The sequence below is a fragment of the Loxodonta africana genome, chromosome 9 (genome assembly GCF_030014295.1).
Source record: "Loxodonta africana isolate mLoxAfr1 chromosome 9, mLoxAfr1.hap2, whole genome shotgun sequence".
NCBI lineage: Eukaryota > Metazoa > Chordata > Mammalia > Proboscidea > Elephantidae > Loxodonta > Loxodonta africana.
Window position 1 is genome coordinate 62,909,178 of NC_087350.1, and position 16,087 is coordinate 62,925,264.

The window sequence follows — 16,087 nt, forward strand, 5'->3', positions numbered from 1 at the left end:
TATACAAATGGTAGCATACTCTGCACACCATTTTGGTTCCTTGCTCTGAGACTGGAAAATAGATCTTGGAGACACTGATGTATCAGAATACGCAGATGCGCCTTCCTCTTAATGGCTGCATGCTTTCCCACAGATAGGTGTTTAGGCCTCTTCCTGTCTCCCCGAACCAAGCTGCAGTAAGTATCCTGGCTTGTAGGCCTAAAGGAACATGAGCAAATGTGCTTTGCTATCCATAAATTCCGGGGGGGTTCCACTTTGAAAAATCAGCCATTGGAATCCCTGTGGAGCACAGTTCTTCCCAGGGCTGCCTAGCTGAGGCCAAGGATAGAGTTGGTTTCCAGTGCTAGCCTCCCTGTGGTTGACAGACAGCCCCCACCCCGAGGCCAGGCCCCACTTCTCATGCCAAACCGTGGATGTGATGTGGCCATTGTGGGAGTCTGCAGGACACATCTTCCTGAGCCCAGGTTAATGGAGCATGTTCCTTCCCCTTTCCATGTCCAGGTGGAGTCCTTTGAAGACCTGGTGCATGCAGGACAGCTCATGCCACAGGACCAACTCAAGGTATGCCCAGCTTAGGAGATGCCCATGGAGCTTCCAGGCAACTGCTCTGTCTCCCACAGCTGAGTCTCTGAAGCTTCGTTTGCTTCAAGACCAGTGAATCCCAGGCACAGCATCTCCTTTTACAACAAACAACTCCTGCTTGGGTTTCCATAATTACAATCATTAATAGCAAAGTACTTACCACTTTTTAAGCAATGATACTGTGTGGCAGGCACTGTGGTAAGCCCTTGATGTACATTATTTCATTATATCATTATACAAATCCAACGAGACAGTTGTAGTCATCACCTCTGTTTAACTGGATAGAACTGAGGCCCAGAGAGACGAAGCGAAGGCCATACAGCTAGTAGACAGCAAGGCCTGGATCCCAACCCAGTTCTGCTGGACTCCCAAGTCCAGGGCCATGATCATCACCCTGCACTGTTCCCCACAATTATCCTGCTTCTCAGTAGCCAGAAAAAGGCTGTTTCTCTTTTCCTTTTTTGTCATAGCCAAAAATTTGGAAAGGAGAAAAAAGGAAGGCGAGACCTCTAACCTAACAGTTATTGCCTTATTTCTGTTAGGGCTTTGGTCTCTGTATTTTTTTGGTTTATAGTCATAGAGGAGTCTCTGGATGATGCAAATGGCTAGCGCGCTTAGCCGCTAACTGAAAAGTTGGCAGTTCAAACCTACCGAGAAGCACCTTGGAAGAAAGGTCTGGTAGTCTACTTCTGAAAGATTAGCCAGTGAAAACCCTATGGAGCACAGTTCTATTCTGACATACATGGGGTTGCCATGAGTTGGGATCGACTCCATGGCAACTGTTCTTGCTGTTTTTTATAATCATGTATAAAGTTTAGGTTCCTGCTGCACCAGTCAGGTCTCAGTAAGGCGCAGATGGATTTCTCAAAGTGGGGTATGCAGGGGGTCGAAGAGAGGGAGTGTTCACAGAGCTGTGGGCAGTGACAGGGGAGCCCACGTGGATTGGATAGGCCTCCAGCATAGCAACCACCAGGAGCTGTTTCCACTCCCAGGACCTCTCTCATCCCACCCAGGATCTCCTGTGGGTGTGCCTACTGGACAGACCCAGTGGAAAGCCAGTGGGTGGGGAGCCCAGCTGATGCTCCACCCACCAAGCAGAGTGGGGTGAGGGACTGAGAGAGGTTCTGGAGTGGGGGGTGGAGAGTAACCAGCACCCCTCCTTTGCAAACAGATACCCCGGTACTAGTATTTTCCTGTTATTATATAGACACCGTTCACGTTTTCGCGTTTACAGATGTGTGGTATGTATCATAACAAGTGAGCTTAATGCATTTGATGCAAGAACAAAAAAGATCCTTGGAAATGAAAACCATTTATTTTCTTCCTCTCTATCCTAATTTCTCCATACCCAGGGAGGTTGAGAGCTATTGGAAGAGCAAGCTTAACAGAGGACTGGGCTCTAGGTTGTCATTGGCCTTGGTCTGCCCGCAGCGTAGAGTGAGTGGGTAGCCATGATGATGATAACGAGTCTGGAATAATGACCCCACCTTCCATAGTTTTAGCCATGTATTAGCTATTATCACATTTACTGTGGGGGGCCTGGCATAATTGTTAGGACCATAAACTCTGGAGCCCCGGGGCCTGGGTTCAAATCTTAGCTCTGCAACTTGTTCACACTCACTGTGTGACCTTCCCCAATTGAGATAACCTTTCTGTGCCTCAGTCGGGTTGTTCTCCCCATAAATTACCCCACTCATTAGGATTGTAACGCAGATTCGGTGAATGAATGCAAAGTGCTTTAGCCCAGAGTCTCAATGCCCTGTAAATGTTAGTCATCATTAGCAACAATGTGATGACATTGTTTGTCTCCGTAGTCTATAAGAACGTGGGAAAAGGGTGACTCGGTGTCAGCAGCCCACAGTTTAACAAATCAAGAATGAGAATCCAGGGTCTCTCAAGTACTAGGTCCTTATGGGGACATAATGACAGAATGTTTGACACTGGGACTGTCTTGGAACATACGTGTCCTCATAAGTCTATGCAGAAAGGGCTGGTGCCTGCTGGAGCTGGTGCCAAGGCTGTAACCAGGCCTGTGCTGTGCCAATTTGATGGTAGAAGGCTCCTCGGGAGAGAGTTAGACAAGGGCAGGCAAGCTCCAGAGGTTCCCAACCCCAGCCTCTGTCTCCTAGGGACTTGGGACATCTCTGTAGACCCAGGGTGAGTCCCAGGGCCCACCATGTCTGCAGGGACGGAGTTCGTGGAGCCTGGGCACTCAGGTCCTCTAGCTTGCTTTGATTTCAGGCCTTCCAGTGGCTGAAGGCTGCCCACACAGCCCTAGAGGAGGAGTACCTGAGGGCTTGCAAGGATCAGCACCTGACTCAGCAGCCTGCCAGCTCCGAAGGGATGCCTGGGAAATTTGATCCCGAGAGGTAGGTGCTGGGGAGGGAGGCCCAGGAGGACAGATGGGCAGCCCCCGGGCTCTCTCGGTTGCCAGGAAGAAGGCTTGTTGCCCTCATAATTCGTACACAGGGGGACAGGGAGAAATCTTATCCCAATTAGCAACATAGCCAAATGGTGGAATACTGGAATTCTGAGATTTGGGTCACTTTGCACTCGTGGCAATGAGAAGAGGCCCTGAAGATGTGTAACTCTTCATTAGACGTGGGGAGACGGAGGTCAGAGGTGGAGGGTTTACTTAAGGTCCCACAGCCCATTGGAGGCAGAGTGCGGACTCAGGCTGGGGCCCTATGATTCCCAGCAGAGTCCTCTTTCATATTGTTTATTTTGGGTTCTCTAGATGGCAACGGGTTTGGCTTGGTTTACATAATATAAATGATGGCACTAAATGGGCCCCAGGAGGGCATTCTGTGGTGGTCTCTGCTCTGAAGCATGGCCCACCAGTCCTGTCTGATGTGCTGCCTTCCTGGGATCCCAGTGTATGTCTCCCCATTCCAGGGAGCTGGAGGCAGAGATATTCCAGTTGGGAATTCGCCTGGAAGAGCTCAAGGACCATGTGGACCAGCACCAGCAGAAGCCTGAGCCAGTAGGGTCAGACTCAGCTGTGGACAGCCCTCCACCTACACCTTCTCCTAGCCATCCAACAGGCCTACCCTCTCCTTCCCAACAAGCCCCCACGCCAGCCATCCAGACCCCCTACCCTGAGGTAATGCTTAGCCCAGCCATATTTGTTTGTTTCTCCATTTATTCATTTCTTGCTTTATTCATTTCTTCATCAAGTATTTATGAAGTGTATGCCACTCAGGGACTCCATAATCAATAGAGTACTTGTATTTTAAGGAAAATAATATTCATTTCAGGTAGCATTATTACAGGGGAAATAATAATGCCAGGACCCATACACGTGGTGGGGATTCAGTGGGAAACAAAAAAGATGGCCTCTACTCTACCTTCGTGGAATTTTCTGTCTAGGTGAAGATGTAACTAGTTACACAGTTATTTGACTATAATTTGTGATCGTGTGCTGAAGGAGAAGTATGGGGTTCTGTGGCAATAGATAACAGGGTAACATGACCAAGTTTGGGAAATCAGAGAAGCTTTCCTAGAGGAAGTAATGCATGAGAACTGAGGAGTGAGTAGGAATAGCTGGGTGCAGAAGGGGACAAGCCAGTCAAGAGAAGTAGCCTGTGCAAAGGCCCTGTGGCTGGAGTGTAGAAAGTGAGGGACACAGTTGTCTTGTGGCTGGAGAGGCCAGCAGGAGCCACGTGATGCAGGGTTTTGTGGATTACATCAAGACTATGGTTGTAAACTCTGCTGGGGTCGTTCAAAGGGGGATGACATAAGAGGATTTGAGGGTAGACCAGTTAGAGACTGATGCTGTGACCTAGGGGAGGTGGCAGGGCAGACAGAAAGATGTGCATGAACTTGAGAGAGGTTTAGAAGGTACATTTGACTGGACTTGGCGTGGCAACAAGAGGGAAGGAAGCCAAGGATGACCGCCAGGCTTCCATCTCGTAGAGCCAGATGGGTGATGCGGCTGTTCACAAAGATGGAAAACATCAGACAAGGATCTCAGGTAGAAGGGGCTCTGTAGAATTCTCTCCAGCCTGCATGAACCTCATGAGAGACTTTTACCATCTCGTTTTGCAGCTGAGCAAACTGAGCTTAGAGGCATCACACAGCTGGCAGGGGTGGGATCTCTATGCCTCCACACTCCTTGTTGCCTGTGCTACAAAGACTTGTCCGTTGAGGACTGGAGCAGGAGGAAAGGCCTGGCATGTTAGGTGGGGCAGGGAGCTGGAAGAGGGCTGAGTGTCAGTATAATATTCATGACAGACGAGGTCTTGGTGGCCCAGCGAGATGGGGACAGTTCTCTTACACTGTGCTCTGCCCCCGAGGTTATGAAAACTCTTCAAGCAGCAGTCATGCACTAGGGTGAAAACTAGAGTGTATCACCTTGAGGGTCTCCCATGCTCCCTCATGAAGGTGATTTTGGGGGCTGGAGTGGCCATACTGGAATGGAAATGGGTCAGGAGGCATGTTTCTACCAGGAAAGTTGGGTTCAAATGTTGACTCTGCCATTTGCTCTGTGTGACTCTTGGTAAATTATTCTGCCTTGTTGAGCCTCAGTTACCTGTCTATAAAATGGGTTCTCATAACAGCATGTACTGGTGGGATTTTTGTGATGTGATATGTATATAGTGCCTAGCACATAGTAGGTGCTCAATTAATGGAAGCCAGCATTGGTCACGTAGTCCAGTTCCCACATTTTTTGTGTACATAGTGGAGTTAGTGAGTCTAATCTATTTCTCATTTCTCAGCACTCAGCAAGAGCCTGGCATTAGGTTGGCGCTTACAAAGTGGTATTTAGGTATTTACTGAACCTCTGCCCCTCTACCTTTCTGATCCCCAGCCTGATACCACTGGGGCTGGCCCCTGCTCTTTGCACTTGGATGTGGACGTGAGCTTCGTCAGCAGTGAGATGGAGGACAGGCCACGGGAGCTCCCAGCGCCACTCAGGCACAAGGAACTGCAGATGGAGCAAGATTTCCATGGCCTCCTGGAGCAGTGAGTGCCCCCCAGGAACAAGGCTGGCCTCCTTGGCCAGGGTGGCTGCTTCTCATCTGCCCCTGCTAGGCAGAAGACATGGCTACCTGTGTGTTCTTCTGCAGATATACCAGTGTGAAGTCCCTTCCAGGAGCCATGAGCACGGAGAAGAAAGAAGGGGAACAGGGATGCATCCTGGAAGTTGACGGGCTAGCTCCAGCTCCAGGGAACGGAGAGGCTACCAGGCTTACCCCACAGCAGCTCACAGAACAAGCTGAGAGAAGTCGCGGCACCACCCTCAAGTATGTCAGTGAACCACCCCGACTTGTCCCATGCCTACTCTGAAACACAGCGGTAATAATTGTCATAGTGAGCTAGAAAGCCCTTTACAGTTTAGAAATTGCTCTCCTGCGCTCAGCATCTCTCTAGAATGTGGAATGTATACCATTGATAGCACTTGGAATGATTTTGGGTGATGTAGGGCAGGATTTCAGGTAGGACAGAGTCAGCATTGAATAACATTCCCCTTTTCAGTCTCAGGCCTTCTAATTACATCAAAGAGAAAGACTCTGTTGCTGCTATTATAACTTCATCGCCTCTCTTGACTTTCCTTTAAGGAGAGAGAGAGAAAGAGAGAGGGAACATGAGCCTGAATGAACAGGCCTCAGGCCCAGAGCCTTCAGCAGGCAACAGGATCTATCTAGAATTTGGTAATACTGTTTCCGTGTCTCTTATATTTGCTTATTTTTTAATTTTGTTGTATTGTGGCGAGTATACATATACATATATATAAAACAAAAAATTTGCCATTTCAGCATTTTTTTACATGTAGAGTTCAGTGACATTAATTACTTTCCTTGTGTTGTACAACCACCAACTATCTGTTTCCAAATTTTGCCATCACCCCTAATACAAGCTCAGTGCTCCCCAAGTCTTGTATTTATTTTTAAAGTTGCTTTCTCTTTGTAACATGAAATCCTAATCTATTTATGATGAAATAATGTCTTTTTAAGTAGATTGATGTTTATGGAGATGGCTGAAATAGGGAAGATGGTCTGCAAATTCCAGAAGCCTGGAAAAGGCTGCTTTACCTCATTCGTTCTCATAGTATTTCCCTGGTGGTGTACTAGGTGGGTTTTTGTTGGACAAGTGAGGCTCAGAGAAAGGAAGCGCCTTGCCCAAGGTCACACAGCTAGAAGGTGCAGAACCAGGATGGATACCCCGTGTCTGACTTCACAGGGCTGTCCAGCTCATGCCAGGGCTCAGGGTTGGCATGCCTCTCTTTACCTGCCAGGGAGACCATGGAGCAGATAGTATCTGTGAAGCCATTGGGCTTCCAGACATCTGTGGCCAGAGATGGGTCCCTACCAGGCCTGGGCAAGACTGAGGCAGCCCCTCCAGGCCCTGGCACACCACACCCCCCTGGAGGTACCAAGTCTGCGGCATCCCAGCAGAGCAGTATGACTAGCTTGGTGGGAAGTGGCACCTCTGAACGCCTTCCACAGAAGTCTTTCTGCCAAGCTGGTGGACCACCACTGGAGGTAAGCATCCACATAGGGGTGGGAGGACCTCTGGCTCAGAACCTCAGGGCCATCCCCTGGATCATCTGGAGTTTTCTGCCTCCAGGCTTTCCTCATGCCATTCCTTCCTAGAATGCCTGCTGCTCCCGTCCCTGCCAGTCACACTTGGCTCATCATTGTGGCATTATGCCCAATGCCACCACTTTGCTGTGCGGCCCCATTCCCAACCCCATCCCTCTGCCAGGAGCCCTTGTTCCTCCTCTGAGTATCTGCAGCCATTGCCTGTATCTCTCCGAGCCTGCTTATCACAGGCAGGTGGCTAGTTCTTGACTCTGTGCCCTATTTGTGCATTAGAGTGGTGATTCTTAAACTGTCACAGGGGTCCCAGGCCACTGTGAAAATGTGACTTATGCTACGGGTTCTTTCAAGGAATAATGCATATATGTGCATGTGTATACACACACACACACACATTCTGCCTATAGTTTCAGGGTCCAGGGACCTTCTACAGCGGTAATGAGCTCGTGGTAAGGATCTCTGCACCTCTTGAGGGCAGGCAGCTGGCATCATTCTATTTGTGTCCTTCGTGCCTTGCCTTGGAGTCCCTGAGTGGTGCAAAGGTTAATGCACTTGGCTGCTAAACAAAAGGTTGGAGGTTCAAGTCCACTCAGAGGTACTTTGGAAGAAAGGCCTGGAGATCTACTTCTGAAAAAATCAGCCACTGAAAACCCTATGGAGCACAGTTCTACTCTGACACACATGAGGCCACCGTGAGTTGGAGGTGGCTTGACGTCAGCTGGTGTGTGGTGGTATAGGAGGTATACATGTTTGATGGATTTTCTTTTCCTGATACATTGGGCTAAAGTGTTTCTGTAGTCAGAAAAGGCCAAGGAATGTTTTCTCCTCTTTCTATTGCTCATCTTAGGAAATCTGCTAGAGTCACTTCTCCCGGGGCCTCTAGCTCCCACTCCTCAGGAGAGCAGGGCTTGCAGTGAGCCCAGAATTGCTCAGTGCACACTCAGGACCTGGAGTCCCTGCTGTCAATCCAGTGCTCATGCTGGGCCCTGAGGGCTTGAGGACTCTCACACCCTTGGCCTGGTTGTTGGGAGTCGGGCCAGCCTCCCAGTTGTTGGGAAGGCCAGGCCAGCATTTGGGAAGGGCTTCCCAGTGTGCCTTGAACACATTCCTCAGACTTAAAGGGATACTGCCTCTTTCAGGAGCCCTGGATGGCATCCCCAGAGACAGACAGTGGCTTTGTGGGCTCAGAAACCAGCAGAGTGTCACCTGTCACCCAGGCCCCAGAGCACCGGCTGTCCCACGTCAGGTATCCTGGGGACCCCCACCATTGTCCCATCAATGTCCAAAGATCTGGGAACCAAAGTACCTGTGATGCACAGGAGTTGATAGTCTGAGCATTCACAGACCTCTGTTCTGAACCAGACTTCATTTTGTCTTACCAGTGATGGTTCGCTGTCCCATTTTACTGATAGAGAGGAACAGAGGCTCAGACAGGGGAAATGACTTGCCCAATGTTACTCAGCCAATGAGCGACAGACCAGGAAATAAATATTGGTTGAACAAATAAATGAATGAATCGCTGAATGAATAAAAACCGTAGGGAGGGTTGTGTGAGGTGAACAGAAGGCAAGGGCAAAGGGCAAACATGGCGGCTATGTGAGGAGGAAGCTGGGCGGGAACCCAAAAGGAAGGCAAAAGGTAGGGGGGACATAGGTGAAGGGCGACATGCTGGAGTCACCATGTAGAGGTGGTGGCGTCTAAAACCAAGTGACTGCAAGAAAGTGCTAGAAATTCTATGTTTCTTTATATTCTCTAAAAAACAAATTGAGCTTTATTATTTTCCAAATGTGGGTTTGCAAATGTATAGCTGTGTAGTTTATAAACAAGTGTATACAGAATGGGGGTACAGCCTCAAAAATATTGTATTGCCAGGGATGCAAAGCCCCCAAGGCTGGGAGCTCATTGGTTTAGCAAGTGGGGGGACTCGGAGGCTGTGGTTTGAGGGCTTCCCTCTGCGTGACCTCAATCTGTTTCTCCCTCCCTGGTTCTTCAGCACCCCAGGGACATCAGCCCAGCCCTTTACTACATCTGTGCCCCAGGATGGAGCCTCCCACTCCCAAGCGAGGGGTCCTGTGGTCCCCAGAACAGCTGCTGAGCCCAGCACACCCAGGAGCCAAGTGCAGAGACATCTTTCCGGCCTGGGCAGTCCTCGCCAGCATAGGGCACCCAGCTTCTACCTAGAGCGGACATTGACAGCAGGGATGGGTGAGTGGACAAACCTGGGTGGGCTAGAGTCTGGGGGGTGGCTTGACCTCATGGATTAAAGAAACAAAAACCCACACACAAAAAACCTTGTATTACCCTTTAAGAAAACAAAAAACCAAACCCACTGCCGTCGAGTCAATTCCGACTCATAGCAACCCTACGGAACAGAGTAGAACTGCCCCATAGGGTTTCCAAGGATTGCCTGGTGGATTTGAATTGCTGACCTTTTGGTTAGCAGACATAGCTCTTAACCACTATGCTACCAGGGTTTCCTGTATTGCCCTTTAGGATACAAAATATGCAGGTTAATGGTAGGCAAATTTGAAATTATTGATGTTAGTTGCTGTTGAGTCAGACCCTGATTCATGTGACCCCTTGTACAACGGGATCAGACTGTTATGATCTATAGGGTTTTCACTGGCTGATTTTTGGACGTAGATTGCCAAGCTTTTCTTCCTAGTCTGTTAGGACAATCTGTTGAAACCTCTTTAACACGATAGTAGCCTCCAATGACAGATGGTGGTGGCTATGCATGAAGTTCATTGGCCAGGAATTAAACCCAGGTCGCTCACATGGAAAGCAAGAACTCTACCAGCGTGAACCACAGCCGCCTCTGAAATTACAGATAGAGTGGACAAAATGGAAAAATTCTGCAGAAAACTGTCATAGAACTTGTAAGCTGTTTTCTTTGCCAACATATATGTGTGTTTATTTACACCTGATACATATATGTGAAAATGTATGAGAACTTTTATCGAAATAAAACACACGTACAGAAAAGAACATAAATTAATGAATTTCCATAAAATAAACACACTCAGACCAAGAGTGTGGTTCTTGGAAACCCAGGACCCCTTATGAGCCCCTTCTAGTCACTCCCATCCCTCCTAAAGGTAGCCAGTATTCTGACTTCTAGCACCACGGGTTAGCTTTGCCTCTTTTTAAGGTTCGTCAGTTAAAAAAAAAAACAAAAACAAAAAAACTTTTTAACTAAACCTTTCATTTTGAGATAATTGTAGATCCACACATAGTTGTAGGAGATAATAGACAGGGATCCCATGTGCCCTTCATCCAGCTTCTGCCAATGATGATAACATCTTGCAAAACTATAGAACAATATCACAAGCAGGATAGTGATATTGATACAGTCAAGATACAGAACACGCCATCACAAGGATCCCTCAGGTTGCCCTTTTATAGCCACGCCTACTTCCCTCCCACCCCCACCCCCTCTCCTTAATGCCTGGCAACCACTAATCAGTTCTCCATTTCTACCATTTTGTTGTGTCATTTCAAGAATGTTATATAAATAGAATCATACGGTATGTGACCTTTTAGGATGGGCTTTTTTCATTCAGTGTAATTCTCTGGATTCATTTAGGTTGTTGCGTGTATCAATAATTCATTCCTTTAAATTGATGAGTAGTATGCCAAGTTCATTGTTTTTAACACACAGGTTTTTATTGTCTGGTCACTGACCTCTTCGAGAGGCTAGCTAAAGTTATGAATGCTCTCTCCAGAAAGACACACACATGCAAAGGTGTAAACACACACATGTGAAGGTATAAACACACACATGCAAAGGCGTGGTTGCCATTTCAGGGGGACATGGAGGCTCCAAGCCAGTCCCAGAACTACATGGTGAGATGCATGACAGAGTCTGGAGGAACCCAAGTGAGGGGGTGATTAACTCTTTGCAGAGGGGACTGTCTTGAAGACTTGGATCTAATGCAGTAATGGTGAATGGGCGGGTAGTATTCTTGTTAGCAGTGGCTCTGCGGGCCCAGCTTAGCACCCCAAGCCCCCAGCAAAAAACACATCTCTGGTTCTGAGATCAGTGGGTCACTGACCTCATCAGGAAATTCATTTGTCACCTCAGCTGGGCACCGTCTCTTCATCCCATCGTTTTACCCACACGAGTTTGAGCTTCAAGGATCCTGTCTGTGGTATCCTCACTTTGGTCTCTGTCTCCCTAGCAGTCCCTTCCTCGGAGTTCAAGGGACGAAAGCGGATTTCTGAACAGCTCCTCCCCAGCAAGTCACTCAGCTCACCCCCTACCCTGGCCCCTGCAGCTGCCCCTCTGACCCACCGGCTGACAGAGACCACCCCCAGCCTCCTCCTCACCAGGACGGGGCGAGAGTAAGTTGAATACTTAGGGACGACAGATTGAATTAATCATACAGACGGGGAGTGGTGCATTTGAGAAGAGATATTTAGGCACCCACAGGACTTGGTCATAGATTAACTGCAAAGGATGTTAAGGGAAACAGAAGAGTCTAGAATAACTCAGATTTCTGGCTGGCCAGACTTTTGGATGTTGACGTCATGTATGGAGTTGGGGAACTCAGGAAGGGAAGTAAGTTTGCAGAGGAGGATGAATTTTAAGTGCCAGCTGGCACTCAGTAACTAAAGAGTTAAGTCAGGAAGACTGAGATACTGATAAAAACAACCCTGAGAGAGGAAGTGACACCTGAGTGTGTCTTCCAAAAGCCTCAGGTCTCATAAACCCTCATTTAACAGCCTTCACCTCCAGAGGGAGCCAGAGCTGCCCACTGGCCCTGCACGCGGGGGTTAACTCACCATGGGAGCTCTGTCTCCGCCACCTCCGCCCTCATGGTTTGCATTGGAAACCCCAACAATATCTCCCTGGGGATTGCCAGGGGAACGGACTGCCCTTGGAAGCACAGTGTGCAGGGACATAGCCTGAGAGAGGTCTCCCCTCCCTCTGGCACATTCATCTCAGAGCCAATGTTTGCTGGGGGTGGCTCCAGGAGATACTCCCCCTCTACTGCAGGGACCACCAGGCAAGAGCTAACCCTGAGGGGAGCCCCCACCCGGAGCTGGCCCAAGACAGAGCCTGCAGCAGCCCAGAAGACGGCCAAGCTGAGCCCAGCCTCCAACCTTTAGGGTGTGGGGTGTTTTGTGTGTGTGTAGGGGTAGGTCTGGGCGGGATTGTCTGCACACAGTGCCAGTAATGCCCAGAGAACGAGCCTGTAGAGATTCAGGGACTGAAGGAAGAGAAATCCAAACAGTATTTGCCATCTGGATGCAAATAAGAGGTTGCAGGTAAAAGGTTGAGCTGGGCTTGGTGGTTTGGCAGGGATTACAGCAGCTTAGCAAACAGTGCCCTGCATCTTCCAGTCTGCTCTCATTCAGCCGTCCCATCCTGTTGGTGGTAGGATGCACCCTGATGTGTTATGGTCCTCTCTTCGTCTGTGCCCAGCCCTTTGTTCTGCTCCCTCTTGAAGTTTGGCACCCAGCTTAGTAATTTTCCTGAGCACCTAAGAGATGTAAGGGGTCCAGGGGCTGCAAGATGGGGAAGACCTACTCCCTGCCAGCCAGTGGCTCCCTATCTGGCCGGGAGACCCATCAAGAAGCTTCTTCTGCCAGGGGTGGAGGGATGGGCCTGAACATCCCCAGGGAACATCTTAGGGGAAGAGGCTGAGCAAGGGCAGGAAGAAGCAAGGCCTGGATGGACAGACAGTTAGGACTTCTGCAGATAGAGGAAGAGGAAGGAGAGAAGCCCAGGGGCTCAGGCAGGTCAGAGTTCAAGCTTTAAAGTGGAACTTGAGCCAACGCCCTCTTCTTTCTGCATCCTCATCTTTGTCCTGAGAACTTGTCACTGGTGTGTCATAACAGCTACTCAGAGGCCCTGCATGTTAGGATGTGTAAACCTCAAAGGAAGGTTCTGTCCTGCTCACCAAATACGCAGCAACATGAACTCAGCTGTCAAGGGGTGTGGCCAGAAAAGTGGACGTGCAGGGAAATTCTGGAGTCCTTTGACAGCAGAGATGGAGCCTTTGCCTGGTGCAGAGGGGCAGAGGCTGCTGCTGGGTCCAGGCAGCATTCCGGGGGTGGCTGCAGCTCCATTTACCGTGGATCTGTTCTTTGTCTCCACCCCCACCCCAGCCAGGCCATCCGAGAGCTGCAAGAGGAGGTGTCCCGGCTCCGCCTGCGGTTGGAGGACAGCCTGCACCGGCCCTCCCAGTGGAGCCCGACGCGCCCAGCGTCCATCCCTGACCGCACCGCCGGGGCCCGGGACCGACCAGCAGATTCCTCAGTTACCTGGGGCTCCCGCTACGGCAGGTGGATGACCCTAAAACTCCTGCCCCTGTGCCTTGGTGGCAGCCATAGAAGACAGACTGGGCTGGCCTCTGACTCTCCCCAAACATGTGGACTCAGACACTGCCATGCCCACTCTCTCACTCATTCACACATTCATTCATGCCTGCGTTTTTTATTGTGTAATATTTAATGTAAAAGAATGTATAATTACCAAAAAAAAATCCACTGCCATAGAGTCAATTCCGACTCCTAATAGCCCTATAGGATGAAATAGAACTGCCCCAGAGGGTTTCCAAGACTGTAAATCGTTACAGAAGCAGACTGCCACGTCTTTCTCCTGCAGAGGGACTGTTGGGTTCAAGCCGCTGACCTTTAAGTTAGCAGCTGAGCACTTTAACCTCTGCACTATCAGGGCTTCTATAGAAACACATATGTTAATAATAAGGAAACCCTGGTGGTGTCGTGGTTAAGTGCTCCAGCTGCTAACCAAAAGGTTGACAGTTTGAATCCACCAGGCGCTCCTTGGAAGCTCTATAGGCAATTCTACTCTGCCCTATAGGGTTGCTTGGAGTTGGAATCGACTTGACACCAACAGGTATGACTTTTTTTTTTTGGTTAATAATAAAGTACAATACAGTGAATATCCCTGAACCCACCACCCAACTAAAGGGCTAGAACATTTCTGAGATGTCGACCCTCTTACCCACTCAGTAGTCGTTCGTTTACAACAATGACTTATAAAATCAGCTAACCTTTTTTGAGTATTTTCCATGGGAAGGAACTATGGGAAGTCTTCATGGACGTTGTCTCATTAATCCCCTCAGCAACCTCTAAGGTAATTGCTCTTATTATCCCCATTTAATAGATTTTTTTTTTTTTTAATAGATGAGGAAATTGAGGGTCAAAGAGGCTCAGAGCCTCTGTGAACCTGACTCCAGAGACTTTGGTGTTGACTTCCATGCTCTTGTCCTCCCATTACATTATAAGTATTTCCCCAGGTTCGCCTTCTTGCTGATCATCTTTAAAGGCTGCATAAGAGTAGGATATCCAATGACGTTGTCTTTCTTTCTCGTTTGCTAGTAAATCCACAGAGAGATTGTCTGCTGAGCCTGGAGGTGCAGAGCAAGCCGTCCTTTTAGGAAGGCAACGAGCCAGATCCTCCTCATTGCCTCGGGAGGTACCTCGGCTGTCCCTGAGTAAGTGATCGCCTGCCAGCACTGGTTTCTAGAGGCTATAATCTGGGCATGTTGGCTCAGAGGTCAGAGACCACAGGAGCCTCCTTAGAGGAAACTTGGAGAAGGTTTTCTGTGTGTTTGTTTTAGGCAATTATAGTGGCTTCTAGTACTAGCCACGTGTACTGCACACCTACCATGCGCTGGCTGTCTGCTGAGGACTTTGTATATATTATCTCTCTTATGCTTCCCTGCAAGGTGGGTCGTGTCACCCACATGCTGCAGATGAGGACGCTGAAGCCCAGAAAGTGCAGACGACTTGCCTGAAGTCCTGCAGTGAGTGGCTAGGAACCTGGCTTGAATCAGTGGCTGGGGTTCAACCCCAGCTCTACCCGTTCTTGGCCAGGCTGTTTCCTGCTGTGAACAGTTAAAAGTCCCGCCGACAGTGCAGTAATAACAGCACCCACCTCGCGGGGTGGTCGTGAAGGTGCACAACACAGCACACGCAGGGCCTAGACCAGCACTCAGCTCAAGGCCAGTGATCCCTGTGTGTCAGCTGCTATCACTAAGGGCAGATCCAGGATTAAAACCCAGGCATCTGAGCTGTGTGGCCCCACTCCCCTACCCTTTCTGATCCCCTCTCTCCCTTCCAGCCTCTGAATCCGAGCCAGTCTCCCCACAGCCCTTCTCCGAAAAGAGCAAGACTACGGAGGACAGTCCACAGGCAGCTCAAGACAGAACGAGAGGAGGGGGCAGCGCCAGACGGCCAGACAGGGTCACCTTCCGAGGCCACTACACAGGTAGGCCGGGAGGGAGGGCTGGGGGTGGGCACCCTCCCTGGGGAGGTCCCTTCTGTCATGAGCAACCTTTTCCATTTACCCAGTGGGCCATCCACATATTCTGGGCATTTTATACGTTCTGTGATAGGAAAAACATCATAGAGTATTGCCTCAGTGAATCTTGAGTGTGTTTGTTTATTCATTCTGGGAACAGTGTCCGACACTCCTTCTTCCCCAGGGCCCACATTCCATTTGGGGGAAGCTAGGCAGCACACCTCACAGATACAGCTGTGTTCAGTTCCCCCAAGAAGCCTATGAAATCAGCACTGTGATCATGCTGTTCACTGCCACTTGGAGCACGGGAGAAAACGTCTAGGGTGTACTCCATTGACAGACCCCAAGCCCAAGCATTCAAGTGAAATCAGCAAATCAGGGTCTGGGGAGTAGGATCACCATTCATGATAACTTACCATTTCTTCCTGGCCTACTTTCAAATTCTAACCCAGCTTGAATGTTACTGCATGTCAAGAACTGGGCAGCTGGTGCTTAAACAGGGTTGAAGGTGAAACAGAGTAGGAGTCTGGAGAGAGCTTACAATAAACAAATGTGTGTGTTTATATATGGGTATGTATATGTATGTATGCACTTATATATGTACATACATGTGTACATATATGATACACATATACGTGTGTATGTGTCTGAAACTATTAAAACCATACAGAGGAAGAGGAGGGAGTGT

General features: G+C 49.2%; 1 protein-coding gene across 6 annotated transcripts in view; it reads left to right on the top strand.

Moving 5' to 3' along the window:
• LOC100657524 (whirlin) overlaps positions 1 to 16,087 on the top strand; it is a 156,391-nt gene that overhangs the window by 132,618 nt on the left and 7,686 nt on the right. For 5 of the 6 annotated variants that reach the window (XM_064291560.1, XM_064291559.1, XM_064291562.1 and 2 more), the window contains 12 exons: positions 502 to 561; positions 2,824 to 2,951; positions 3,478 to 3,685; positions 5,393 to 5,547; positions 5,652 to 5,828; positions 6,821 to 7,067; positions 8,264 to 8,370; positions 9,118 to 9,329; positions 11,306 to 11,468; positions 13,239 to 13,415; positions 14,475 to 14,590; positions 15,220 to 15,366. In XM_064291560.1, the coding sequence (XP_064147630.1) occupies positions 502 to 561; positions 2,824 to 2,951; positions 3,478 to 3,685; positions 5,393 to 5,547; positions 5,652 to 5,828; positions 6,821 to 7,067; positions 8,264 to 8,370; positions 9,118 to 9,329; positions 11,306 to 11,468; positions 13,239 to 13,415; positions 14,475 to 14,590; positions 15,220 to 15,366 (1,897 nt within the window). The remainder of the gene's footprint in view (positions 1 to 501; positions 562 to 2,823; positions 2,952 to 3,477; positions 3,686 to 5,392; positions 5,548 to 5,651; positions 5,829 to 6,820; positions 7,068 to 8,263; positions 8,371 to 9,117; positions 9,330 to 11,305; positions 11,469 to 13,238; positions 13,416 to 14,474; positions 14,591 to 15,219; positions 15,367 to 16,087) is intronic. The other variant, XM_064291563.1, reaches the window with a different exon arrangement.